Genomic DNA, 27,195 nt, shown 5'->3' on the forward strand with positions numbered 1-27,195 from the left:
TACGTATAGCACTTTATTGCAAATACAAGTCTCTCTATTCAGATATAGGGAGACGGACAAGACAAGCTGAGGTCATACAGATATTCCACGTCACAAGCCTTTAAACAGCCAATCACAGTTGAATGAATATAATGTTGGCAGTGAACTGAACGTACCGTTGGTTGGCAGGGTCAGTCCTACCTTACTACCTCAAACATTGTTCATGACACTGACAATACATTAAAAAAAAAAAGCTCTAAACACACAACTGCACACTAAAGTGTTCATGTAACTCAACAGTATGCAAACAGAACCAAATGGCGGGTCCATTTGGTTACGTCTGAATACTCTTGAATTAGAAATTAATACATAAAAAAGAACATACGGTGTAGAAGCCAAGACATCGATCAGCATCTATAAATGATGCATGCGACAGCTGATGAAATGGTCTGAAGAGTAAATATGAACCATCATCATACTATCTGGAGTCTGGACATTAGACCAATCATGTCTCCTCGTGTCCATCCCATAACCTGTGGAGATGAGCAACCTTCTCCTTTTTGTGGGTTTCAATCTCCTGAAATTTAAGATTTAATCATCTATATGGTCTCACAGGCTGTGTTATGCAGCGGGACCAAATGCCAAACGAAATGTGGATGGCCTCAGTGTCACACAAATTAATCGGTCGCATTGATAACTATTCAAAATACACGATGCCCTCAGGGGGAAAAAAGTCCTTAGACACATCAGCCCCTTAAGTTTTCAATGACGAAACAGGCAGTGTTGATGTCACAGGCAGTGTTACTGTAGTTGTCAATGATGTCACAGGCAGTGTTACCGTAGTTGTCAATTATGTCACAGGCAGTGTGTAATGGTGCGTTCACACAGGCAGAGTATCATTTGGAGCAGCTACATGCATCATTGCTTCTTTGCAGCGTCACGTGGCTGGCTTCCATTGATAATGAATGGTAGACTGCGTCGTTGCATCTGCCCCTGCAGTGAACACAACACTACTGTAGTTGTCAATGATGTCACAGGCAGTCTTAGTTGTCAATGTCACAGTCAGTGTTAGTTTGCAAGGCTCAAGGGGTTTGTGGTGTTAAATTACAGTATATGTCCACTCTGGGACTCGAACCCTCGCATGGGAGGCTAAACATCTACAGCTCAGTCAAGACTCAAGAGGCAATGCCCAATTGGTATGGGGGATTTATTGCACTCGTGCGTTTAGGCAGTACTACTACCAGCCGATGTCCTACTCAAAACCATGGGGCCTAAACGTCTCAATGGAAGTGTGGCGAGACCACCTCCAACCACTGCACATGTTTTGGTTATATTTTTAGAGGAACCCATTTTCAACCTAGATCTTCAAATAATTGGTCATAGCTAATGCTTCAAATAAGATGATACCATTTCTGTCTACTCGATCTGTGCCTCAGAGGTGGGCTGTGGACAGTTCCAAAACCCATCTACCAATGACATCATCAATGGTTATTTCAATATAATAGAAACAGCCATTCTCTTAATGTGGACAGTAAGAAACCTGCCTACCTAGTACCTAATGACCAGCTAAGACAGAGTGAGCAGACCGAAACGAGTATAATGCAGATAAGCGCACCAATTGTTTCAAATTAGCTATGTAGCAGTTATTTGACTTCAAAATCCTCCAAATCCTGTTGCCGATTGAACATGTTCATAAAACTCTAGGGGGGGCTGAGCTACTTTTGATGTTTTGGAATTTGAATCCTGAAAAGTTAGGGTTATGAGGTTTCCACCTGACAGACGATATGGAAGATAAGGTTGAAAATCAATGAAATGCTCCTTTAATATACTCCACCATACTGATTGATTAAAAAAAAAAAATCTTCTTTTAAAAAAGTTCTGGAATCCGGATTGCAGTTTTTAAATAGTTGCTCCTGTTTAAGTTATAACTGGACTGTCCTAGACTGTGGGAATAACATATCTTGGAGTGTTCCCCTTTTCAATAACCTATTTTATTCACACACACAACATTGATTAGGCTATAGATAACTGACTTGATACTCATTAGTAAAAGGTTCAAGTTACTTCTTGGTCAACCGTTTTACTGTGAGTTATACGTTAATGTCCCCTATAAGAACAGCAAGACTACCATTTACCAAACACCAAAACATATCCGATCAGACACATGAATTGGATTGGTCTAAAGTCTAAACTAGCTTGTTGATTTACATTAACCACTTAAACCCTATGTACTTAGTTGAGTGGAGTCCACCAGTGCTCTAAAACGTTTTATCTCAAGAACCAAAAAAGCAAAATAAAATTTGCCCAGGACCCAAACTAGTGAAAACAGCAAGCTCACAACCGACTGAACAGAGTATATTGGCTATTTTCACAAATTCTTATTATTTTATTCATGGTATTTCTTAGATTTGGTTGTTTTAACATTTATAAAATGTATTTATTTTTTATTTATTTATTTTCTCTTAAATGTAGGAATAGAAAATAGGATTTTTACTTGAGTCGTGACCCGTAAATATTGGTCTGTGACCCAGAAATGGGTCCAGACCCACTGTTTAGGAAACAGTGCTCTATAGGCTACTAGATCCTGGTGGTATTTCCCTCTACAACAAACCTCTTTGCAGATCTATAAGTTCAGTGACCTTGTACTAGATCAGCTATTTTCGTTGAACTTTTCTGAAGTTTGCCTCAGAATAAGGACACTACTAGTAGGGTTCAAGTGGTTAAACAAAAAGCTAGTGATTGAATTAATTATTTCAACAAGGTATTCCTCAAAATTCACATAAAAAAACAGCCCACCTTCCTCTCCACCTTAAAATAACTACAAGTTATACAGTTCTGTAAATACTGGTAGGATTGTCACAGCGAAACAACGAGAGAAGCGAAAATACAAATTTTCTTTTCTTGAAATTAAGTCAGGTTAACATACATGACGTAACAGACTGAGCCTTACAGGCTTGCATGGAGATGAAAGGAAAACAAAAGAAGCGACGTTCACAGTGGCTGTGCTTTTGTTGCAATAAAAATCAACCAGCATGCTTTGCGGCTAAACCTTTTCTTTTTTTCTCATGTGAATTAACCCCCCCATACACACACACTATTAATCTTCTCTTCACACACAAGGTCAGACTGTCTTTTTGCACTTTTTTATGGTGCACTGTTCACTTACAGTACAGAATTCACGACATGTCCTACCCCCATGCACAACTAAAACAAATGCATAGATACTGTATGCACTCATTGCACTGTATATATAGACAACTAAAACCCTTCCCCCGTATTCAGGGAAATGGTGAAGCCATTGGGGGCGCTGGGAATGGGTCTGTAAACGATGGCCAAGCTCTCGACCGGCCCAGGAACCGAACATAAACCCGACAAGACAAGAAAATCACCTGCTTATTTTGGGCATTTCATTGAAATGACGTACCCAAAGTGAAAGATAAAAAAATAGCAGATCTACAAGCTGCAAGTAGATCGGTTATTTTTGAACATCTTTGAATGGTGGTGAAATAAAATAAAACAACCCATTTTACATCTATAATCTGTGGTCTAGGACTCACATTGGACCCAAGAATCCAAGAATCTGGCACCGGTCGGCCTCTAATGCGGTCACTGGTGCCATACTGCTTAGGCCCATCCTGTTCATTCAATTCAAAATACTGTCCAGCAATTCGAAATCCTCAAAACACTGTCCAACATCTAAAGTCTTGACCTTAAAGGAGGAGACGGCACGCAGAGTTGAGGATGAGCTCAGGTTCCTTCTTTAGAAGACCAGCACCTTCCAGCCGGAGTGGGCGAAGGAGCAGCCGAAACAAAGGCAGTCCACCGCCTGCTCCAGCAGCCAATCGAACACCACCTCGCGGTTGCCGGAGCCGATGGTGACCCGCAGCTTGAAGTTGCCGCCGTCCGCCGGGTCGCTCTTGCTGAGTGGGAACATGCTGACCACCTCCATGTCGAAGGTGACGGCCGAGCCCACGCCGATGGCGGGCAACTGGTTGGTCATCTCTTTGCCGTTAACAGACACTGCGCCTGTGGAGGGTACAGGGGAGAGCAGCGGTGTGAACAATTCACATGAGACCTTACAAGATGGAATAGACATTCTCAAACCTTTTCATTTCATATAAATGTCATAACCACCATATGCAAAATATTGTGGTAGCAAAAAGAAATTAGAACACTGTCAGAGTTAATTAAATTAACTCCGACAGTGTTCTGTACAAATGGAACCAAATGTTCCAATACAGAATTTATTGTATTCGTAGGTATCAAGATGGTAATGGGAAGGCGGTTAACAGTGACTCCTACTGGTTGGTCAGGGTTCCTGCGTTAAGTCCTCCTGGTGAAACGCCTCACTGTCAGGTGAGAAAAAGTCGCTAGGAGGAGACATGTGTATTGAATAATAACATATTCTTCACTATATTCTTCACTTTCTTCGCACTGAATAAAGAAAAGAAAACTGCATGTCCAAGACCACGGAGAGTTGCTCAGCAAATGGATTTCAACTAATTATTTGAACCTCTTTTTCTCCCTCCAAGTTAGTTGTTATGCCAATTAATTAATTATGCCCACGCATACTTCCGTGTGTTGTACTGCTGTTGTTGTATCCTTCCTGGCTCACCTGCCAGACAGTGAGTGAGGAGCCCCCACCAGGAGGACGGTCCCCAGCCCGTAGGTGTACGCGCAGTGTTGAATACCGCCCTCCCTACGCGTTCGTATAGATGTGCGACGAAGCCGGATGTTAAACTATGAAACGAGAGGCCTCGGGTCATATCCAGAGGTGTGTGTTGTGTTGTGGGTGGTTGTATGTGCGTGTGTGCATACCACTGGTGGAGATACAGACCGCCTGGTCTCTCTGCAGTGACTCCCCTCCACCGTCAGACTCCACACACACCCCCAAGCTGTCCCTGCGATCCATCTGACCTGCTGCTGAGATCCTACACACACACACACACACACACACACACACACACACACACACACAAACACGTTTTGCATGTACAGTAATAGCACATTATTGTCCCTTATACTGTAGATACATTCCTTGGCCTGGGCCGTGGCTCAGTGGTCAGGGATATGTGGTTATTGTGACAATCTAAAACCAGGACTAAAAAGGTCAATACTGTGCAGATTAGTCACTACGGATGTGTTTACTAAATGTTGTTTTGTTGTATCACAATGAATTACTAATAAAGTTATAAAATACACTCTGGTAGTACTTAAGTATTTCGGCGTGAATATTGACTGCGCTCTTCCGAGTGATCCCAAATGGGCTTCTTCTGCCTTAAGCAAAAGCGTGATACCCACGGAATGCTAGAAAGATGTACACGTATAATGCTAACATGCTTTTGTGTGTGTGTTGGGCTGCAACTATCGATTATCTTCTTCAATAATAATCTTGAATAATGGAGAAGCATGTTTTTTTAATGGACTAAATCGAGATTAACCACAATGGCGCCGCACAGACACACAGCCATCTACAACCTCTCAACGCATCACGCTGCAATGTATATGTTTAGAGCTTGTAGGGGAAAAAAATCAATTGTTTTCCCCATATCATATTCTTTGCTCTGTGTGTGTCTACAGAATTCAAACTGTAGCATTGATTATTGTCATGGAGAGAAGTCATTCTTTCCCTTTGCATAACGCACCGGAGCGCACTCGCCTATTAGTTTGCATTGCATTCAGAACGCGCCCTTAATGAAGAACCGAACTGTATCTGTGTATGTGGCTCTCAGCGGTGTCCCACTATTGACTGGTTGAATTTGAACTGTGCTGTGTCAGAGAAGTAACAGGTAGAAGCACGCAAACTTTATCCCCAAACGATATCCCCCAAACCTCCGTGCTGGAAATAAAACGTCTGGGTTTCCAAGGCTACATCTGTGCTGCACTGCTGACGCAATGACTGTCCTGTTTCTGGTTTATTACCCGCGGGAGTGGTGGGACGCATGAATCTCTCCGTCTCTGGTCAGTGCGGGTTGTTGTTTATTTGCATGGCTCAGAAAATAAGTAACAAACATGAGAACGTTATCGAGTTGCTGGAGGAGGAGGAGGAGGAGATGGTTCACGTTGTGAACCGTGAACGTGGAAGGTAAAGCAGATTGTATTCTGATCTGATAGATGTGCCAAACTGCTGCTGGCTGCTGTAATGTTAATATATAGACATATGTCTTCTATATTGTGTTCTGAAGGTCGGGCTGCTGACTGTTAATGTTATATTTTGTATTGTGTTCTCGGGCCGCTGCGCTGCTGCGTGCCAATTATGCCCCCTCTCCTGTTGTGTTCTCTTTTCTGGTCTCTGTACGAGTGTGCCTGCACTGTTTAGTATTTACTATTACAGTTTTATGTTTTAATAATCAGCGCTTTGCCATATAGATGATACATACACTGTGCCATATTGGAGAGGCCACTGTGTGCGCAGTGCTCTGTTTGACATGCTCCGTATTTGAGCGTGCGCACCTCCACCTGCCCCTGTTAAGGTCCCCCCCGTGACCGTCATTAAACGATGCATCGACTCAACTTCAACTTTATTGTCTGACAAGTCGACTTGGAAAAATCTCAAGTGGTTAATGCCCTAGTGCATACTGACTTGAAGGTGAGGGTCTGTCCACAGAAGTAAGTGGGTGCGTTGGAGTAGAGGACAGGACAGCGCGACGAGGAGGAGTCACTGCGCATGGCCATGTTTCTCCTACTGCTCAGGATGTAGCCCTCCGTTCCTGGACGCCACTCTGGAGGACATGCATTAGAACCAGTCAGTGTTGCTTTCCACCAAAACAACCAAAACAACCAGTTGCTTTCCAAAAATGTCCACCGACTGCCTTTTTTTCACTGACGAAAACTGAGACTAAATATATTGACAATTTTGTCCCAACTAGACTAAAATGTTTGGGAGGGACTTGAGGAGAAGAGATTTAGTAGAACTATAAGACAAGTTTGAGTTTAGTTGAGCTCGGGCGTTGCGCTCTGAAGATCTACCAGCTCACAACGCTGACATTTACTTAAGTACAGTACTTAAGTACAATTTTGAGGTATTTGTACTTTACTTGAATAATTCCAACTTCCAATACTTTTACTTCTACTCCACTAGATTTTGGAACCAAATATTGTACTTTTACTCCACTACATTAATTTGAAAACTTTAGTTAGTGTGAGCTTGTAGATCTGCTATTTTCAAAAGATGTTCATACATTTGAAATGGGACATTCTGCATAGTGAGTACTTGCACATTCATTACTTAAAAGTCCATTTTGAAATCCGGACTTTTACAAGTAACGGAGTTATTTCTGTATTGATACTTTTACTAAAGAAAAACATCCGAGTACGCTTTCTACCACTGGTTATAGCTGAAAGGATAACATATTAACACTCCTGGGGGACTCGTTTGTTTCTATTGTGGTCTTGACGTGTCGTGGGGTAGGCTCACCGTGCGGTGCCAGCGTGGTGTATCCGGTCTGCGGGACGCTCCAGGGGCTCCACTCGGTGCGGCCCTCCCCGCGGGCACACACCCTGAACAGGTAGTCGCTGTGCGGGTCCAGGTGCAGCACCAGGAACTCACGCTCCCCGCCGATGTACGCGTCGTCGTACTGCGCTCCGCCGGTGCCGCCTCGGCGGTACTGCAGACGGTAGTCAGCTGCCGTGAAGTCCTCATCCACCTGAAAAACACACGCGCGCACACGCACACTTCTTTAAAAAGAAATTAGCTACACAATACATGCGTAGCGTACCACACTGCAAGGGAAGCCAGCTGCCACTGCCTGGCATGCAGGATGTTTTGAATGTAAGACACCGGCCAAAATCATGGATTCCTCGCCGGGCCTTAAAAATCTCGGTAAGTAAAGAAAGAAAGTAACGGCTCGGAATAGGACCAAATTGTCTGGGGTCCACTCTGGCTCGGTGCCGATATTTGAAAGAAATCTCGGAACGGGTCGGAATCGGCTCAAATTACACAGGTCCATTTCGGGTTCTTCGCAGGGTCGACCCGCGAAGAGCTCCATCATGCAGTCACAACAGTAGGGAGTAGAAACTAAACACACACACACACACACACCCCACAAAACAAGTGAACCTCAGAGTTATCTACGGTGAAAAGGTGAGTCTGAAGCATGTTTTTAAAAAGTCCCTAGGGTGGGGTGCAGCTTTGAACCATGATCATTCCTCACCTTACACCAGCGGACCAGCACCCCTCCAGGCCTCTCCTGCAGCTCCTCTATCAGGACGGGGGGGTGGGAGGACACCAAGCCGTGGCGGGCCACGCGCTCCCTCAGCACCCCCAGCAGAGAGTCATCCAGCTGGGCCGACACGCACGGCACGTCCACCAGTGCTGGAACCTCCGGCAGACTGCACCCCACAGAAACCACAATGTTACGCAAAAGCACTGAACGCACGCACTTGAATGATAATATTTGGATCGGCACAAGAAGCACATAGATCCCATTTGTGGGTCACGGACAAATTTGTATGGGCTCCTTTATTTTATGGTTTGCTTTTTTTTTAAATTCCAAACAAAACAATCTAAAAAAAGGGGGAAAACTTTTCATGAATTGAACCTGCGAGCTCTCCGCTACGGGACCGTCTCAAAGACCTAGACCAAGTTGTATCTCTCAGAGTTAAATGAAAACAACATCATTCTAGTTAGTTAACTCTCACCTGTCCAGTTGAATGTGGAGGGCCTTCTTAGTGAAACTGCCCAGCTTGTCTTCCTTCTCCCCCAGTCCACAGCGCAGTGCAGCCTCCCCTGGACACACACACACACACACACACACACACACACACACACACACACACACACACACACACACACACACACACACACACACACAGGATTTATTGTCTCGTAAAGCAGTGGTTCTCAACCTTTTCAGGCCACGACCCCCAAAATAATCATATTTGAACGGGGGGGACCCCCTCACCCTGACAAGCACTTGGAAATGTAGGCATTACATTTAGTTTCACTCGGTTCCACAGATAAATATTGTGAAAATAGCAGATCTACAAGCTCACAACGCCTCGCAACAGACAGGCTGAGAACCATTGCACCCGTAGCAGCATTAGGTGTTGTCGGGAAGAAACCTTGTGGCACCTGTTACCCCGCAGTCTTTCCTGGAGGTCAGCTGTCTCTCCAGCGTCACAGACCTTCCTCGGTTGCCATACAGACTTTCCTGGAAGTCAGTGGTTCCCCAGGGAGTTCAGTTTGTAAATACATCAAAGATGCGATTATAATGGATAAAGCTTTGGCCTGGAAGCGAGGTCATCAGGTGGTCCCCAATTACAAGTGTGTCTGCTAATGTTTTTGTATCCTGTTCTCTCTCCTGATGAACCCACCCTCTCTTAGCAGCTCGTCGGCCTGTCCCACGCCATGCTCGATGAGGCTCTGGCAGTCGTCCAGAGGACGCACGCTGTCCGTCTCGATGGCGTCCACCTCGGCCAGCAGGCTGCTCAGCCGCTCCGCCAGCAGGCGCACCGCCGCCGCCTGGAGCTCTGCAAAGTGCCTCCGCAGGGCGTCCCGCGCCTGCCCCGAGCTGCCCCGCACCTACAGGGAGAGGGAAGAGGGTTCAGGCCGCCGACTAAAACTATGAGCTTTTTTCACTGACGAAAACTAAATAAAAACTATGCTGACCAAAGCTAAGACAAAATGTCGTCAAAACTAGACGAAAATGTTAGGGAGGGACTAGTGGACAAGAGATGCACCAGAGTGTAACTGTGGCGGAAACAGATATCGTATTTATCCGTCCGATCAAGCTACGTTGAGATGAAGTGTTATTCAGAGAGTGGTGTGTACCACAGGTACGCAGGCGTATGTCATATTGAAAGCAGCGGGTGCAAAGAGATCGGAAAAGCACCCGACAACCTCATCTGCATAGATCCACGCCCCATATCGCACTATAAAAGGCTTCAAGCATGACTCAGCAGACAGCAGTTTGAGATCCATCTGTCAAAAAAAGAAAAAAGGCTTTGCAGCCGCAGACTATAGTAGCGGCTTCACAAATTAGCCTACAATGAAAATGATTGCTGGAAAGAAATCACAGCCGCGGTCACTGCTATGAATATAGCCCGCACTCTATTAATTTAATAATTCCACACATGTAGGAGCATGAGGACAGTTAGGGCTTTTATGTTATGTCGTTTTTGCACCATTGTATATTACCACTGTAGGCTACTATATATGTACAAACTGACATCAATCCATCAAAGGACACCAAAGGAAATTAAAAGATTTCCAAGCTTACAACGGTGCGTGCTCCGCTGAAGCAATATAATTATAATTTATTTAATTAAGTTCGGGACCAAGGCGGGTGCTCACTCACACCTTTGCAGAGGTAAAACATATCCGATATTTAAAATATCGGATATATGTCAAATTGTCAATGCAAAAGTCGTCTTTTGAGAGAGAGCTAGAGAGAGAGAGAAAGAGAGAGGGAGGGGGGCATGGGCCCTCGACACTGTTTGCGCGATAAAGCACAGTAGCTACATTCATAAGTGAATAATTATAGGCCTACCTCGTAGGCCTGGGATCCTCTTGTCTGAAGAAATTATAATCCAGTGAGTTTATCCAGTGAGTTAAACTATTCTGTGTGTGGCATCCATGTGATCAATATCAATATACATTATTATAAATTCTGTCTGTCTGTCCGTCATGTTTGTGAACAAGCGCGAGTGGAGGTGAGCTTGCTTAAAACTATGATATGACTGGCCGACTTTCAAACACGCTGATGCCATTCATTAGGCTATTAGCCCTATTCATTTTCCAATGTGAATCGGATCGGCAGCACGCTGCTGTCTGCCCCCTCCCCCTTCCCACACACACACACACACACACACACACACACACCGACAGTGAACTCAAGGAGCTCCGTAACAAAACAATTTCAATAGGCCTGCCGCCTACTGCAGGCATTACTACACTAAAATTTTTTGGATTCGTACAGTGCAGAATGCAGATAAGCCTATGTTCTTAATATAATTGTGAGTTTGTTTTTTAACATGCAGCGCGAGTCCGCGAGAGCCGATCTACAAGCTCACAACCGTTGCACTTCGAGTAGAAGGCTGCCGAGTGAGCAGCCCCAATCGCGCATGATAGAACAAGTAAGACGCGCAAACGCGGGAAGCGAACGCAGCTTGTGTGTGTGTGGTTGTGTGTGTGTGTGTGTGTGTGTGTGTGTGTGTGTGTGTGTGTGTGTGTGTGTGTGTGCTACAGCTGCGCCCTGTGTGTGTGTGTGTGTGTGTGTGTGTGTGTGTGTGTGCTACAGCTGCGCCCTCTGGTGGCGGGCGGGTGGTGTCACAGCGGGACAGACAGACACACACACACACACAGACATGAGCAGCAGGGTCTCATAGTAAGTGGCTCACTGCGTTCGCAAATATCCTAATGCATGCATTTAGGCATACAAGTGCACTAGGCTTTTATATATATATATATATATATATATATATATATATATATATATAGGCTATCATTTTTTTATGTGCTGATCGACCAATATGTTGGGGACACATGCCTACATATTTTATATGAGATTTGGGAACAATTTATTGATTCAGCATGAAGACTAAAGCCTTCTGAATAAATCTATACGCAAGTGTATGCTTGCGTAGATTTCTCCGCCACCTAAAGAGGTCCCGTAGGATTTGGCGGAGTTTCCGACAAACCTACGTGAGCGTCAAGTTCACGGCCATTTCCATGAATTCCAAATTAATGTGGGAAATCCACGTAAATGCCTTTCCGCTAGCGTCACGTCATTATATCAGCGTAAACGCGTTGAAGAATCAGGACCATAGTGTCTAGTGTCCCTGTCCTCCACCACGGAGGTTGTGGGTTCGAATCCACCGTGGTGCGCCGGGCGAACACAATTGGTGTTCGGGGGAGGTACGACGGGCAGGGAGGGTAACGCACAATCTATGTAAAGCGCTTTGGATAAAAGCGCTGTATAAATGCACCAAACACACACACACACACACACACACACACACACACACACACACACACAGAGAGAGAGAGAGCAGGAAACAGCAGGCCGATTGATATGGTGAGAATGGAAAAATAAAACGGCACACACTGAACCGACCATAAGCATTTTGACTGCATGCATGCGTACACACACACACACACACACACACACACACAGGAAGTGTTCCTGCTGGTTCCTCCTCTCATCAGCCTCCACAGAGGACGTTGAATGAACAGAAACCAGCGCTCCCCCAAAATAACAGCTTTGTTTGGGGATCTGTTGGGAATTGATTAGCGTACATGAAACCTGGCACCTGCGGTCTCAATGTTCGTTAACAAGTAATTGGTCTCTACACAGATTGTGGCAGCTGAGACCGAGTCACAACTAATGTGAGTCTTTCCGCGTGCACACACACACACACACACACACACACACACACACACACACACACACACACACACACACACACACACACACACACACACACACACACACACACACACACACACACACACACACACACACACACACACACACACACACACACACACACACACACACACACACACACACACACACGAGAGAGAGCCGGGGGGCGGGCAGGACGTTTAGAGTCCCTCCGTTACAAGGACAAGATATGCTACTGTGATAGCATTGTGTTCTCATTCTGTACATGTACATACCGCGCAGCATAAACACACAGTGACATTGTTGTACAAAAATAGATAGTACAGTGACAGTACAGTGTGCGTGTGTGGTGGGGGCAAGGGGGGTTCCTCCTCGATTCCTGTACTCTAGTAAGTCTGAGTCACTCTCCACAGGGAGAGCAGGGTTATGGGGAAAACGCCACCTCACACTGGATATCACACACGCACACACACCCGACTGGAGGGAGTGGAGTGACAGACTCTATAGTCTATACTATAGCGTCCCTTTTCGGGAGTGAACATCTGGCAAAAAAACAAACAACCTACAACGGGCGCTTGTAGATCAGTAGATCGATGACGCCAAACTGATTGCAAAACTTTCCATTGGTATTAAAAACATTGTGATTTAATTACTCCGGGCAGGTGTAATTTGGATTGGATTCAAACTCCGCCCCACACTCTGACTCACTCTGTGGGCGCGGGCACATATACGCCTCAAGAGGCGGCAAGAAAAGGCAGAGAGCAGGCATCTCTTCCTGGTTTTTAAACAGCTGGTGGATGGGAATGACGCTCGTGCGTGGCTTCAACTTCAGTGTCGGCAAAGCGTTTCCGTTCTTTTGCCGACGCGTCAAGTTGAAGCTGCGCGCGAGCATCATTTCCATTGACCAGCTGTTTAAAAACCCGAAAGAGACGCCTGGACTAGGCGTTTTTTTGACGCGACAGTGTGCTTACGCCCTGTCAGATTCCGCAAAACGTGTCCACGGACTCCACGCCTTTGTGTCCTCCAGGTTGGACTACTGCACTTCTCATCGGGATCCCTAGCAAGAGCCTTCAAAAGCTGCAGTATATCCAGAACAGCAGGGGCTGCTCGGATCCTGATGATAGATACATAAACACGAACACATCACACCCCTCCTCCGTTCACACCACCTAGCTTCCCAAATACAAGATACAGTACAGTATCATTTTTAACATATCAGAGCATAGACGATAACTGTGGGGGGAGGGAGAAAATGGAAAAAAATGGTATGTTCAACTTCAAACTAAACTTAAATTGTTGAAAACAAAAAAAAACATATCAGAGCATAGACCTACCCTTTTAACTAGTCCCACTGCTTTGGAAACCTACCACATCACCACCCGGATATAAAGGACCAGCCTAAACACTTTGGCTTGGTTCTGCAATTTGATTTTGACAGCAAAGTTTAGTTTTAGTAATAGTCTTTTGAATACAATGTAATTTAGTTGTAGTCACATTTTAGTAATCTAAAAAGTTTTAGTGTTAGTCTAGTTTTAGTCGACTAAATATACGATTTCAGTCGACTAAATCTATAGTTGATTTTGTCGAGGCAGGCCGAATTGTTTTTGAGCATGCTAAAAATAGCCGATCGGCTATTTTCAGAGCGCCACACCGGAACACAACCAAAACATAAAATACCTTATCTTTTGGTTCCATCTCTGCTCCACAAGTCCATCCCTAACATTTTAGTCTAGTTTGTATCGGTTGACGTACTGTAGTCATAGTTTTAGTCGACAAAATCAACACTCAGACGTCACACCTCAGTGTGACACTCTCCAAATCAGCGAAGCACTTAAGACACATATTATGACCTGTGAGTCTGAATCTGGTTCTTGTATATCTAATAAGAGTTCTCAGAAAGAATGCGTGGTCATCTGCAGATGACTCAGCGATCTGTCTGACCACGAAGAGCACACACACACACACACACACACACACACACACAGTTAGGATGTTTATCTCCTCGTCTCTGGGGAATTTCAACCTAGTTTCAACTCTGTCTCGCGCCAAACATAGCCGATCTATAAGCTCATGCCGCGTCGCATCAGCCGTGACCCGTAATCCTGAAAAGACCTCTTTCACCTTAATATCTGTGACTCCCCTTTTTGTATCTCCACACACACACACACACACACAGCAAAATGATCAATATTATTTTAACTCTGAAAAAACTCTCTCAAATGTAATTTTCAACCCAGTTCAAAGTGCTTCGTTGAATTGGTCCAACAGGCATGCTTCGTTCTAGTTCCATGGCCCTCTCTTTGTTCTCATCTTTCATATTTATATCCCCTCTCTCTCTCTCTCTCTCTGTACAGTAGCAGGAAATAGCAGCATTGTTTACTGGAGGGGCTGCAGACACACTGTAGGAGGAAGGAAAGAGATAGCAGACAGAGAGACAGAGAGAGAGAGACAAAGAGAGAGAGAGAGAGAGAGAGAGAGAGGAGGGGTAGTGACTTTGCGTCTTGATCTATATTAAGGGAACTAGAACATAACATGGTTTTAAGGAACCAGAGTTTGATAATGCATTAGACCAGTGGTTCCCAAACGTTTTAAATCCAAAAGAGAAATGCGACGTCTCTCCCCAGTACCCAAGCTAGAGAAAATAGCAGAGCTACAAGATAGAGTCCCCTCTAAGTAATGGATTAAAAGATTATTAAAAAACTATGTAGGAAACAAGAAATAAAAGGGTATTTACTCGCGACCCATAAAAATTGGTTTGCGACCCACATATGGGTCCTGACCGACTGTTTGGGAAAAAGTACATTTCATGGGACTTGGAGCCGGGGATCTCTGTTACCCAATCTACACTAAAGATCCTCACTGTTAATTTAACTGTGGTTGTAACTACAGTATGTATCATTTGTATCACTATGTATCACTGGAGATGGCTTGGAACACGCTCCAAGGCCCCTGGGAGTCTTCATCGTTATGCTAACGTGCTGTCTTCATCAGTGTAGTATGAAACTCATAGATGTTATAGTTCATTTCCAAAGCCAAAGACAACTTAGCAATTTTCGCGTTTTTTCTTTTCCGCGACCTAGGTCAGGTGACTGCCTGGGGCCTCGACAGTCAAGTACAAATAAACAGTTAATTCAAAAACAGATACAAAATGCAATAGAGTTGTGCATTGAGATTTTTGAACTTGTGTTGCTCTCTAACCCATTCTGAACGGGCACCCATTTTGGTGTCAGCATCATGTTATGCTTTAGCTATTTAAAAATAGCAGATCTACAAGCTCATATCGCGCCACCGAGTGGCGCGATACGAGCTTGTAGGTCTGCTATTTTTGAAAAATCGAAGAGCGACTGACATTTTTAGAATCTGATCTCAGGTCAGAATGGGTTCATCAGACCAGTGTGTGTCCGGCGGAAACCTCGTATGAATCTGATCTCAGGTCAGAATGGGCTATTGTACACTTTACGTCAGTTCTATATGGTACCCTTTAGTTTACGGCAATACATACCAGGGAATAATGCGCAACAGGCGCGGTGGCTCAGATGTGAATTGTGGAGGGAACCTGTGTTTACAGGTCCTGCCGGTGTACGGTGAATAAAGTGAGTTCAAACTGAATTGTGTTTATTAAGTCGTGATCAACCATTTTGACCAGCCCCTTTCCTTCGTGTGCCTTGGGCACAAAGTCACAAACCATGTGAAAACCACTGTACAGTTTGTGGGTGTTTGACCTTGAGGCTGCCAGATGCAGATCTCTATATGTGAAGATAAGCTGTCCAATTTCAACTGTAGATGTATGTATATGAGGACTGGAGTGAGTCTTATCTGTCCTGTTCCAGCTATAAATGCATAGTGCGTACATGTAAATCCAGGGTGTGTGTCTGGCTAGCTTGGAGTGGCTGCCGCTGGCCGCATTTTTAGGTGAATGCAAATGAAGGGCTGCATCTATTGATTGATAATTTTCTAACCAATTATTCTATCGATTGCCTTTTTCATTTATCGAATAATTGAGGCTTTTCAGGTCTATATGTAAATACATACATAGTATATATACATAGTAAATCGCACAGCGGTGTCGTCCAAAAATTGCCGATCTACAAGCCGATCTACAATTGCCGATCTACAATTGCCGATCTACAAGCTTACAATGCGTTTCACCACGATGCCTTGTGAGCTTGTAGATTGGCTATTGGCCAATTTCACTATTTATTTATTTGGGGTGCAGTGGGGTGTGTGTGGCTACAGTACCTGCTTGTGGGCCAGGTTGAGGCCATGCAATAGGGTGTGTGTGGCTACAGGCCTGGTTGAGGCCATGCAGTAGGGTGTGTGTGGCTACAGGCCTGGTTGAGGCCATGCAGTAGGGTGTGTGTGGCTACAGGCCAGGTTGAGGCCATGCAGTAGGGTGTGTGTGGCTACAGGCCTGGTTGAGGCCATGCAGTAGGGTGTGTGTGGCTACAGGCCTGGTTGAGGCCATGCAGTAGGGTGTGTGTGGCTACAGGCCAGGTTGAGGCCATGCAGTGGGGTGTGTGTGGCTACAGGCCAGGTTGAGGCCATGCAGTAGGGTGTGTGTGGCTACAGTACCTGCTTGCGGGCCAGGTTGAGGCCATGCAGTAGGGTGTGTGTGGCTACAGGCCTGGTTGAGGCCATGCAGTAGGGTGTGTGTGGCTACAGGCCAGGTTGAGGCCATGCAGTATAGGGTGTGTGTGGCTACAGGCCAGGTTGAGGCCATGCAGTAGGGTGTGTGTGGCTACAGTACCTGCTTGCGGGCCAGGTTGAGGCCATGCAGTATAGGGTGTGTGTGGCTACAGGCCTGGTTGAGGCCATGCAGTAGGGTGTGTGTGGCTACAGGCCAGGTTGAGGCCATGCAGTAGGGTCATAGAGTATATATATCTATAGAGAAGACACCCGAGTTCTCCTCCCATCCACTTGCATTGAGTTGCTCAAAAGCGCATGAGGCGGATTCACTCCTCCTTCCTGGTAGGAACAGAGTGCATTCTGGGACGGATTGCAATGGTGAGTGGCCCCAAACACATGAACGCGCTGCCGTTGAACGCGCACGAGCGTCGTCCGTCGTGAACGTGTACAATGATAGTCAACGGACAGCGCGTTCATGTGTTTGGGGCCAGGCTGCAATACCTTCATTCGGCCACTATGTCCATTTCGCCTCAAGATTTCCTCTGGGTGCCTTCTCTATAAATATATATACTCTAAGGCTCAATCCCAATTCCTCCCTTCGTCCTGGCACTTAGCCCTTGCCCTTGCTTATGCACGTTCACGTGAGGGGGAAGGGTTATCTCAATTGTCTTTGGAGCGAGGGGTAGGGCAGAGGGCGAGGGGTAGAATCCCCTTCGTTTGAAGGGATATCTCGACGGGACTTCAAACGGAGCAACATCACTGAGGGGCAGTGAGGGCTGAAAGGCGGACGAGGTAAGAAGCCTTTTATGTCCTTTATTATGGAAAAATATTATAATAACCAATATTATTTGAATGTATTAACATTCTGCATCGCCAAAAATATCGCAATCTCTAGCAAAGGTTAACGTTACCTCACGTGAACTAACGATATGATACGGCGTTGCATTCATACAACGTTACCCATTCATTTGGCGCCGCATCGGCGCTTTATTCTTTTTTATTTATCGCCGGTGCGCCGGTGATACAACACGGATGCAAGCTAGCTTATTAGCAGGCATCAGTCCGACCCCCCAGACCACGATATGTCAACATTCTGCAGTTTTGGAGCTCTTAAAAGCCGTGAAATATCCTACTGTACCTACATAACGCTGTCACTGCATAACGTTGGCTACTCGCGCTGCAGTGATAGCTATGGTTTTATCATGACCAATGTTAAGCTAATCCCCACAAGTTGCAAAACTTACATAACTAATTAGCAATGGTGTTGTTTTTTTCCCCAGGCAAACCAGCTACAGAACAGATTGCAAGCTGCCGTGCAGACTATACATTGGATGGAGATGAATCACGATGGCATTTTCATTGATAGAAAATTACTCTGTTCTTAATGATATTAAAAACAATGAACAGTGACCACAGCCCCTTCTTTCTATACTGTAAATTGTTTTTCCTTTTTCTAACCGTGTATATATATCTGTACCCATGCTATACAAACAATAATCAATTAATCAGGTACAACTGTTGAGCAGGTGTCAGAATGAGCTATATCTAGCTGAATTACATACATGGGCTACCAACATGAGACAAAATTACAATACATTTATTTCATCATAACCACAGTAATGTTATATTTACGTTCCATCTCTACAGCTTAAATCAAATGGAAAGTAGTTTCCAAAGTGGGTTATGGGCTAAATGATAGTTTGTATACTCTCAGAGTTAATTAACATTGATTTTACAATATAAATTGGGGGTCCTAGAGACAGAAATGCCATCAAAGTTTGGGGACCACTGGCCTGTAGTGAGCTTGCAGATCAGCTATTTTCTGAGAACAGGTTGTATATCAATTTCTACAAGGGACGTTCAATATTTAGGGACGTTCCAATTCCTAGGGGGATGATTTATCTCCCTACCCCTTGACACTCATTATGTAGGGACAAGGGGAAGGGGCAAGGGCTGAGGGGTAGGGTTAAAAAAGGAATTGGGATTGGGCCTAAGAGTAGGATGTGTGTGTCTACAGTACCTGCTTGCGGGCCAGGTTGAGGCCATGCAGTAGGGTGTGTGTGGCTACAGGCCAGGTTGAGGCCATGCAGTAGGGTGTGTGTGGCTACAGGCCAGGTTGAGGCCATGCAGTAGGGTGTGTGTGGCTACAGTACCTGCTTGCGGGCCAGGTTGAGGCCATGCAGTAGGGTGTGTGTGGCTACAGGCCAGGTTGAGGCCATGCAGTAGGGTGTGTGTGGCTACAGTACCTGCTTGTGGGCCAGGTTGAGGCCATGCAGTAGGGTGTGTGTGGCTACAGGCCAGGTTGAGGCCATGCAGTAGGGTGTGTGTGGCTACAGTACCTGCTTGTGGGCCAGGTTGAGGCCATGCAGTGGGGTGTGTGTGGCTACAGGCCAGGTTGAGGCCATGCAGTGGGGTGTGTGTGGCTACAGGCCAGGTTGAGGCCATGCAGTGGGGTGTGTGTGGCTACAGGCCAGGTTGAGGCCATGCAGTAGGGTGTGTGTGGCTACAGTACCTGCTTGCGGGCCAGGTTGAGGCCATGCAGTGGGGTGTGTGTGGCTACAGGCCAGGTTGAGGCCATGCAGTAGGGTGTGTGTGGCTACAGGCCAGGTTGAGGCCATGCAGTGGGGTGTGTGTGGCTACAGGCCTGGTTGAGGCCATGCAGTAGGGTGTGTGTGGCTACAGGCCAGGTTGAGGCCATGCAGTAGGGTGTGTGTGGCTACAGGCCAGGTTGAGGCCATGCAGTAGGGTGTGTGTGGCTACAGGCCAGGTTGAGGCCATGCAGTAGGGTGTGTGTGGCTACAGGCCAGGTTGAGGCCATGCAGTAGGGTGTGTGTGGCTACAGTACCTGCTTGCGGGCCAGGTTGAGGCCATGCAGACGCTGTTGGAGTTCACTGCGGTAGTTCTGAGCTGCCTCAATGCTCTCCTTAGCCTCCTGCAGCAACGCCTCCACCTCCACCGACATCCTCCTGGTGGCGCACACACACACACACACACACACACACACACACACACACACACACACACACACACACACACACACACACACACACACACACACACACACACACACACACACACACACACACACACACACACACACGACAGTCAGTTGGACAGTGACCTAATCTAATGAGTCATAGAAACTTTGACACATATTATGTGCAGCAAGAATCTGCAAGTGTTAACTGCATCCTTTGCAGTACAGAGTATGAAATCACTGAGCCAGAGAGGAACATGTTTGTTACTTTGCAGAATCAGATCTGGTCTCATATGGGGAACTCTATTACCTGACTTAACTTTTACAACATTACATGACTACAGCAAACATTACATTTCAAAAGCTTTTTTTATAATATTGCTAGAGGGAATAAAATACACACTGAATCCTCAAATCAATGGCACTTGATACTTGTATTAAACTTGTTATATTTGGTTGCTCTAATACAACCATTTGCCTGATGACTGATAGAACTGAAACATCCAACTGTACAACCAACCAGAGTATGTTATGAAAGGGTTATTAAGTGCTTTGGGTAAATTCTGTTTTGATTTGGCACAAATAGAATTGACTTTACTTTTTTGGGGGGCTCCAAGGCAATGCCTTGCCTTCCCCTCCAAGGCAATGGTAGGGGAAACATTGTAAACCAACAACGTTGTGAAAACGCAACGTGCAGAGCCGTTTAACAGATAGAGGAAGTCGATTAAACCACTTCCTCTACAACCAGGAAGCAGCCACAGACAGTGCAACAGGTAACCAACCAATCAATGGTCAGCTACTAACCAGCCTGTGGTACATTGGAACTTGAGTGAAATTGTTTGTATCCTTGTTTAAAAGTGAGGAGTGAAGCCAATATGCATGTCTACGTATGTTGAAACAATTAAAAAAACATTCATGATTTCTCTGTGCATTTTGTATCAGATATCAGAAATACATTTGTTCATCAAAAAAATGTTTTTTGTAGGAGATATATTGCATGAAACTATAGATACGGTAGTAATACAACTATTGTGCAAATACAAATAAGAGTATGGTTATACTTCAGGAATCAAATGTTACGTTGTTATTGGGGGAGAGAGAGAGAGAGAGAGAGAGAGAGAGAGAAAGAGAGAGAGAGAGAAAGAGAGAGTGTGAGTGTGTGTGTGTGTGTTGTGTGAGAGTAGACAAGGGAATTAGGGACCACCGCCTCACTACCGCAGAAAGGTGGTGTCTAATTGGGGAGATTGGGGAGATGCTTGACAGCTGGTGGTGTGTACAACAACTCGAGCGTTTTAAGAAGAACACAAGCTACCGGTATATCAATTTGCAGGGCTGAAATAGTCAAACTAACGATTTATTGAATTGCATCGGTTTGTTGATTTCTGTTTTGGGTTGGTCAGAGTAACAGGAGGAGTGCATAACATGACATGTAATAACTAGGGATGCACCGATCCGATACTCGTATCGGAGATCGGCACCAATCCAGGCTAAAATTCTAGATCGGGTATCGGTGGCAAATGGGCCGATCCATTATCCGATCCGATCCGATCCGATAATTATGTGTAATTACAGTATGAAAACAACTCTACCTCCTCTGTGACACAGCAGTGTAGTATTGACAGTATAACATGTGGAATGCAGCCAGGCTAGCCTGCTCACACATTAACCTGGTCTAATTGTTGCACAGTTATTTAATAAATAATTCAGTGCATTTATATCTGTGTTTGTTACATTTTGTTTTACAAAGTTGGGAAAGTAATGTTTAAGTCAAGCCTTGATGTTGCCTTACACAAAATAATGATTCCAGACTCCACACAGTGAGGCATACAGCTTAATAGGTTATTACGTTTCTTTGTGGGGGGTATCGGATCGGTACTCTGTATCAGCAGATACTGGACCCCCATGTATCGAAATCGGTATCGAATGCCAAAAAGCCGGATCGGTGCATCCCTAGTAATAACAATAATCATTAATCAGCTATCATCGTTGAATCTGTTGCATATCCAAATGCTTTGTTTGGTAAAACTGTATACTAAGGTCGGATCTATAATGCATTATAATGCATTTATAAGGCTTCACAACAGTCATTATAAATGCATAACAACTTATAAAAAAGAACATACTTTATAACTGACTAAGAATGTGCTGTTCCACTGAGCTTATTATGAACAACCAGCACTTAATACGTCACTCATAAACATTGTTTAATGTAAAAGCAGGGCTTAAAGCAAAATAAAATCCCAAGACAGAAATTTATTTTTTGCAAATCTGCACTGATCTCATTAAATGACCGTTATGAAATCCCTCAGGACTGAAATCCGTCCCCAGGACTGAGAACTTTAAGCCCTGTGTAGTGTGAAGATGATTATAATGCTAAACTGAATTCACACACAATACACTTAAATACAATGAACTATTAGCACCATAAAGTCCAATGTTAACACATTTCCCTCTAAGCACAGGATACTGTAGCCTAGAGAGGATTTGGAATTTGAATCAAGACAATATTTGAACTTTGCGATTTAGGCTATTTTACTGCCCTGGCCTATTGCACACATTCTTGCTTGGTTCCGTGCGGTCAGTTTTCCATAGCCTTAATCACGTTAACCTTAACAGGCAGCCACAATAACCGAACCCAGCTGAACATTGTCTAGCAGTGTTGTTTTACCTCTGAGATAACAGCTGCTATAACGTCACACTGGAGCATCAACATGGACCAGTATGAGTGAAGCCTGGGGCGAGAGAGGTCTTTGACAAATCGCGTGTGTGTGTGTGTACATGTGTGGTCACAAGCTAGGTAGTCTGCGGGATATACCAGTGTCCCAAAATCTTCCGGAATCCTCAATAATATGGATCGGTCTTGCTCTGCTTTCCTATCATTTTTGAGAGGCGCTAGACCCCCCCCCCCTCCTAAATGGCTGGACAATGGAAATGAAGAATTTATATACCGGTAGTACACATAGTGCATGCATCCTTAACGATTATATCTGGTTTCAGTATTTATTCAGTATATATTTTGGCTTTTCTGCCTTTATTGATAGTATAGTAAGATATAGACAGGAAAGAGGGAGAGAGAGAAGGGGAGACATGCAGCAAAGGTCGTCATGAACCGGACTCGAACACATATAGGCCACATATAGGCCAAAGCCTATATGTGGCATGCGCCTGGACCACTTGGGCAGCAGGCATCCCGGATTCTCGCTATTATTATGGTTATTGTAGCGGTCAATTTGTATTGGGTGTGGGGGGGGGGTCGCGAGACACGGCCAAAGCATTTCCGGGGGTCCCCAGCCAAAAACGTTGAGAACCCTTGCGTTAGATGACCAGCACTACTAGCATCGCTCAGCGGACTTATGACAAATAAACATAATTTATAAAAGAGCTAAATAATTAAACATTTTACTGTGCTGAAGACCCGCAAGGCTAAAGTTGTGTGAGTACTCCCATAGCTCTAGTTCTGCTCAGCCTTGGCTCTATTGCATCTACCTAGTACCCACACATGCATGGCAGTAGAGTCAAACCACAGCTTTAGTGCTTAGAAAGTAGGTTAGCACAACTAATGACTCCACCAGCTTTACCTGAAAACACACATGGTCTAACATGCAGGTACCACAGGCGAAACTTTTCTACATGTTTGGCTATTGCGGCTAACGTCTTTGTTTCCACGCATCTCTGTGTGTGCCTGTGCTGCCTCTAATCCTTTGCATTTGTAATGGAAATATATATATACTGAACGTTCTATAGAATTGTGTTATTTGCTCGTACTCAAGCACGTTGAGTTTCGGTGCCGCCTGACGGAACACAAACCAGCACAACTTGTTTTAATAATGGGACAGAGAGAATGAGTCTAATGACTGCATCTAATGCGCTGTAAAGACCAATTCTTGCATTCCTGTGTCACATTTCTCTCTCCACTGTGACCTGTAGGAACATCACAGCCATAACATTCCATAGTCTAACACGGAGAGGAACATTTTGTTTTTCTTTCCTCCGTGTAACAACCCTTCATTAAGAATTTATGGCCGTCACATCTGTAGATCTGGAATATACAGAGTGTATGTTCAAGTTACACATACAAGATAAAATGTATGAATGCCAACGCATACAATAACATAATGAAAGTAAAGGTAAATATTTGTTCTGAGAGTGCACTACATACAATATATTAGTAGTAAGTACATTTACGAAACAGGCAAATAGACTACACAGTACACATGCACGTGCGTGCACACACACACACACACACACACACACACACACTACATCAACCCATCTCCCTGTGGTTCCACTCAACAGAAAACACAAATTTATGGTTCCATTAACCTCTCTTTTCATTGCAATCCAGACATAATTAGGCTACAACCTTAAATTATTTTATTATTACTTAATTAACGGGCTTTCCAGGTGAGAGCACAATCTACAAATCCACATACCTTCTCATAAAGGTGTGGTGAGGTGTGGGTTGTGTTTCAAATTCAAAATGAATCCCAGAGATTAATAACCCTTCTGTCCACCCAAAAAAACTGCTAACAGGCCTTAAACTACAAAGAAACTATAATAAAGAAAGTTGTTTTTTAACTTTAATGATTTCAGAGGGGAGGCCCGAAAAAGGAAATCGAGTCAAATAAATATAGTGCGCTGGCGCTGGGGAGGTGCAGGGGTAACCTGTGCAACAACAACAACAACACAGCGTGTCTGCGTCTAGATAATTGTCTACTCTATTCTAATAAATGAACTAACATGTATGAAAGAATGTAGTATTTTCATGGCTTAGGAAGGATTCCGGTGCTAAATGATGGCACAGCATCATAAAAGAACAAACATCCTCTGTCCCTCCATCTGTTTGCGTGTCATCATGTTACTGCTGCTGCTGATAAGAGGCAGTGAGTTGGCAGCAGTGAGTTGACCACATAAATAAACCCTCTATTCTTATTGAAATGGACCTGAGTTGCAGCTGGACTTGCATTAAAAACATTCTCCCATTCCTCCCCACACACAGGAACAGTTTTGACGTGGGTTTTGACATATAATCATTTTGGAAATATTAAAAATTGAAACATTTCACAAGATCAGTATCGGTATCAGACCTATCGGTATCGGACCTATCGGTATCGGCCGATCATGAGAAAAACAATCGGTGATCGGTATTGGTCCCAAAAAACCTGATCGGAGCATCCCTACCAACAATTGCTGACCCACACGCACGCAACGCAGTTACGCAACACTTGTTGATCTACGATCATTGCCAAATGTTGTCCACCAGAATAGGGATAGGGATGCTGGGGTTTGGTTTGGCTCAATTGTAGTTTTGGGCTGCATGCCATCATCTCTACCTGACTCTCTCTAATATGTTTCCTCTATGAACAAGGCCAGGGTAGCATCTTAGAGTATATATTAATAGAGATGGCATCCGAGTTCTCCTTCCATCCACTTGCATTAAGTTGCTCAAAAGCGCATGAGGCGATTTCACTCCTCCTTCCGGGTAGGAACAGAGTGCATACTGGGATGGATTTGCCCCAAACACATGAACGCGCTGGCCGTTGACTATCATTGCACGCGTTAATGTATGAAACATTCGTTCATGTGTCATGGGCCCAATAACATGAACGTGCGCAATGATAGTCAACGGGCTCGAGCTGCAATGACAAATTTGGCCACTATGTCCATTTCGCCTCAGGGTTTCATCCGGTTGCTATCTCTATTCATATATACTCTAAGTGTAGCATCCCTAAATGAAAGAGAAGGTGATGGAGAGAGAGAGAGAGAGAGAGAGAGAGAGAGAGAGAGAGAGAGAGAGAGAGAGAGTGCTGATCATCCTCGAGGTATTGTTTACTTGTCTGTGCTCTGACAACATGCGTGCCTCTGCCCTAAACTCTGCCCCAAACAGACAGACTCTGCCCTAGTTCTCAGGCTTGACAGTCCAGCAGGGATTCCATGATGAGAGCTTGGGAGGAACCACGCTTTATGAAAGCCCATCGAGCTTGTAGATCGGCCATTTTCAATAGAATGTCATAGAATAAATGACATTCCAAGTTAATTCAACTTAATTCGGACGCCAGAGTTAAACTACGTGATTCATTAATTGAATATGTTTGTGGTTTATGATGATTATAATTTTGCAAACTGAAATACTGTAAAAGTAATATGCACTCAGCATTTTGATGTTCATGGACAATAGCTCCCAGCCTCTGCAAGCCACTATGCTTAAACACTTGAACGATCAGCATCCCAATTCAGGGTGGAACATTTTCCAGAAATTGCAAACTTAGGCTACACAACTTGTACACTTGAATATTTTGTATATCGGCATTCTGCAATCTAGTGTAGTGTACAGAGCCAACTCAGGTCCGGTTTATGTACAGAAGAAGAGCACTGTCAGCAACAGTCCATCATCTAATCTGCACTGTTCCAAGGGCCTCTACCTGTGCTACCAAATCTCTACGACTTTTGCACATATTATATATTACACCTTAATAAGAATCTTTATTTATTTATCTTATTTCTGATACCTTATGGCATGCATTTTTGTATTGTGTCTGGTTTTCCACCCCACAGTGTACACTACAGATTTACTGTAGTTTGTGTTTTTCTATACATCCACCCCAAACCGTATGCCTGAATAAACTGCTGTTTAAGCACTTCCGTTTTTATGACACAACATGGAAGTTATGAGAGAGAGGCATGCTGTTAATACCAACATTGAAGTTATGAGAGGAATTCTGTTATTACTAACATTAAAGTTATGTGAGGCATTCTGCACACAAGTGACAAGACACAAAGTTTGCGCAACATGAGACATAAGACATGTCCATACTCGCTTCAACAACTTCCGTATTTTACACGTTAAAAGTTCAGCTTACACCGTCCAACCCAATATGATGAACAATCAGTGAAATTAAAAACTAAAAATTGTATTTGGCCATTAAAATGATATTTCTTAATTCAGAACTACTGTCACATGTTGTTTTGTGCAGAACTGGCATGGGGTCTGTCTGGTCTGTTTACCCAAGACAATGAAACTCGGGAATATGTTTGAAAGAGCACATTGATTACAAACTCCAACGACATCCTTCTGATGAAGACAAACAAACATCTTATGAATCGATGATATACATGTATAAAACATCTGAAACATAATGGGAAAAAGGCATCGTACCTTTAGGAATGTCTGCCACCAGCCATCCTCATCAGAAAGCAGTGATTCAGTGAATCCTCTGTGTCTTCGGATCACCACCACCCGATGGAAGTTCTGCACAAGTCCAAAAA

General features: G+C 44.4%; 1 protein-coding gene across 1 annotated transcript; it reads right to left on the minus strand.

Moving 5' to 3' along the window:
• On the minus strand, positions 1–27,195 carry crlf3 (cytokine receptor-like factor 3). The gene is made up of 9 exons (XM_083780568.1): positions 27,086–27,195; positions 19,798–19,918; positions 9,295–9,502; positions 8,620–8,707; positions 8,133–8,310; positions 7,397–7,625; positions 6,563–6,701; positions 4,798–4,910; positions 1–4,005 (listed from the first exon to the last, which is right to left on the minus strand). The coding sequence occupies exons 2-9, from the start codon at positions 19,912–19,914 to the stop codon at positions 3,740–3,742; spliced, it is 1,338 nt and encodes a 445-aa protein (XP_083636694.1). The 5' UTR covers positions 19,915–19,918; positions 27,086–27,195; the 3' UTR covers positions 1–3,739.

This window comes from Protomyctophum parallelum (assembly GCF_964188405.1).
Source record: "Protomyctophum parallelum genome assembly, chromosome: 13".
Taxonomy (NCBI): Eukaryota; Metazoa; Chordata; class Actinopteri; order Myctophiformes; family Myctophidae; genus Protomyctophum; species Protomyctophum parallelum.